General features: G+C 72.7%; 1 protein-coding gene across 1 annotated transcript in view; it reads right to left on the minus strand.

Annotated features, from left to right (window-relative positions):
- The window catches only part of LOC101632779 (plexin-A2), a gene marked incomplete at its 5' end in the record, with an annotated part of 36,552 nt that overhangs the window by 5,002 nt on the left and 30,453 nt on the right, over window positions 1-1,097 (minus strand). Inside the window, 3 exons of the mRNA XM_012734811.1 lie at window positions 53-150; window positions 262-429; window positions 907-1,043. Of these exons, the coding sequence (XP_012590265.1) occupies window positions 53-150; window positions 262-429; window positions 907-1,043 (403 nt within the window). The remainder of the gene's footprint in view (window positions 1-52; window positions 151-261; window positions 430-906; window positions 1,044-1,097) is intronic.

A 1,097-nucleotide genomic window follows, 5' to 3' on the forward strand; every position in this document is an offset into this window, starting at 1 on the left:
CTGCCCAGGCTGGGGCCCCCGTGGCCGGCCCGCCCCGCCCCCGGGCAGGCACTCACGTTGACCGACTCCCTGCCGTTGAACTTCACGCGGATCCTGGGCTCCTGGATGATGTCCAGGTTGAAGCCGGTGACGGTCAGGGGCGTGTGGCCGCTGGGGACCAGCAGAGGCCGGGTCAGGCCTCTGGGCACAGCAGCTGCAGCCCGGCCCGCCCCTGGCCCTGCCCTCTCCACCCCGGCCCACCCGCCCCGGCCTGGCCCACACCTGGCAATGCTCCACTCCGGCTCCACCCGCTGCACCCGGGGGTCGTCGATGTACTCGAACTGCAGGCTGCTGTCCACACGGGCACGGTCCACGCTCACGGACACGGAAACGGCGCCCAGGCCCACGGCCGAGGGGGGCGAGACGCACACGATCTCGTTCATGGACCGCCTGACGGGGGAGGGGGCTGGTGAGGAGCGTGGCGGGGGGGCTCGCGGGGGGCCCCGGGGGCCCCCGGCCCCGGTCAGCCCCTGCAGGTGGACTGCGCCCCCGCTGGACTTGGGGAGCAGACACTGGGCTTTGGGGACACCCCCGGCGGCCTCTAGAATACGGCTGTAGCCAGTCTGGTCAGTGAAAACCCACTGTGGGAACAATCACGTGGGGACGAGGGGGACGGTGGGGGTTCCTGACCGGCGACGGGGTGGGGGCCTGACCGGTGACCGGGGCCTGACCGGTGCAGGGGGCCTGACCAGTAAGGGGGCGCCTGACGCGGCACAGCCATGGCAGTGACTCTGCCGGCCCCTGCGCTCTCAGGGCCCAGTCCTGTCCCTCGCGCGTCCATCCTGACACCGCGCAGTGGACACCAGTGGGGGCAGAGGGCCCCGCCCACGCCAGCCTGCCCCAGGTGCAAACGCTCGTGCAACTCACCCGTAGAACTCGCAGGTCTGGTTGCCCAGGTGAACGGCCACGGTGCTGCCGGCCCCCAGGTACTGGCCAGCGATGGTGACCATGGTGCCGCCGGACTCGGGCCCGCGGATGGGCGCCAGCGAGAGCACAGAGGGGGTCTGGGGGCGGAGACAGCGCAAGGCTGGCTGGGGCGGGGCCTGGGCGGGGAGGAG

Source organism: Condylura cristata, unplaced genomic scaffold (assembly GCF_000260355.1).
Source record: "Condylura cristata isolate star-nosed mole 26May11 unplaced genomic scaffold, ConCri1.0 scaffold00073, whole genome shotgun sequence".
NCBI classification, from domain to species: domain Eukaryota; kingdom Metazoa; phylum Chordata; class Mammalia; order Eulipotyphla; family Talpidae; genus Condylura; species Condylura cristata.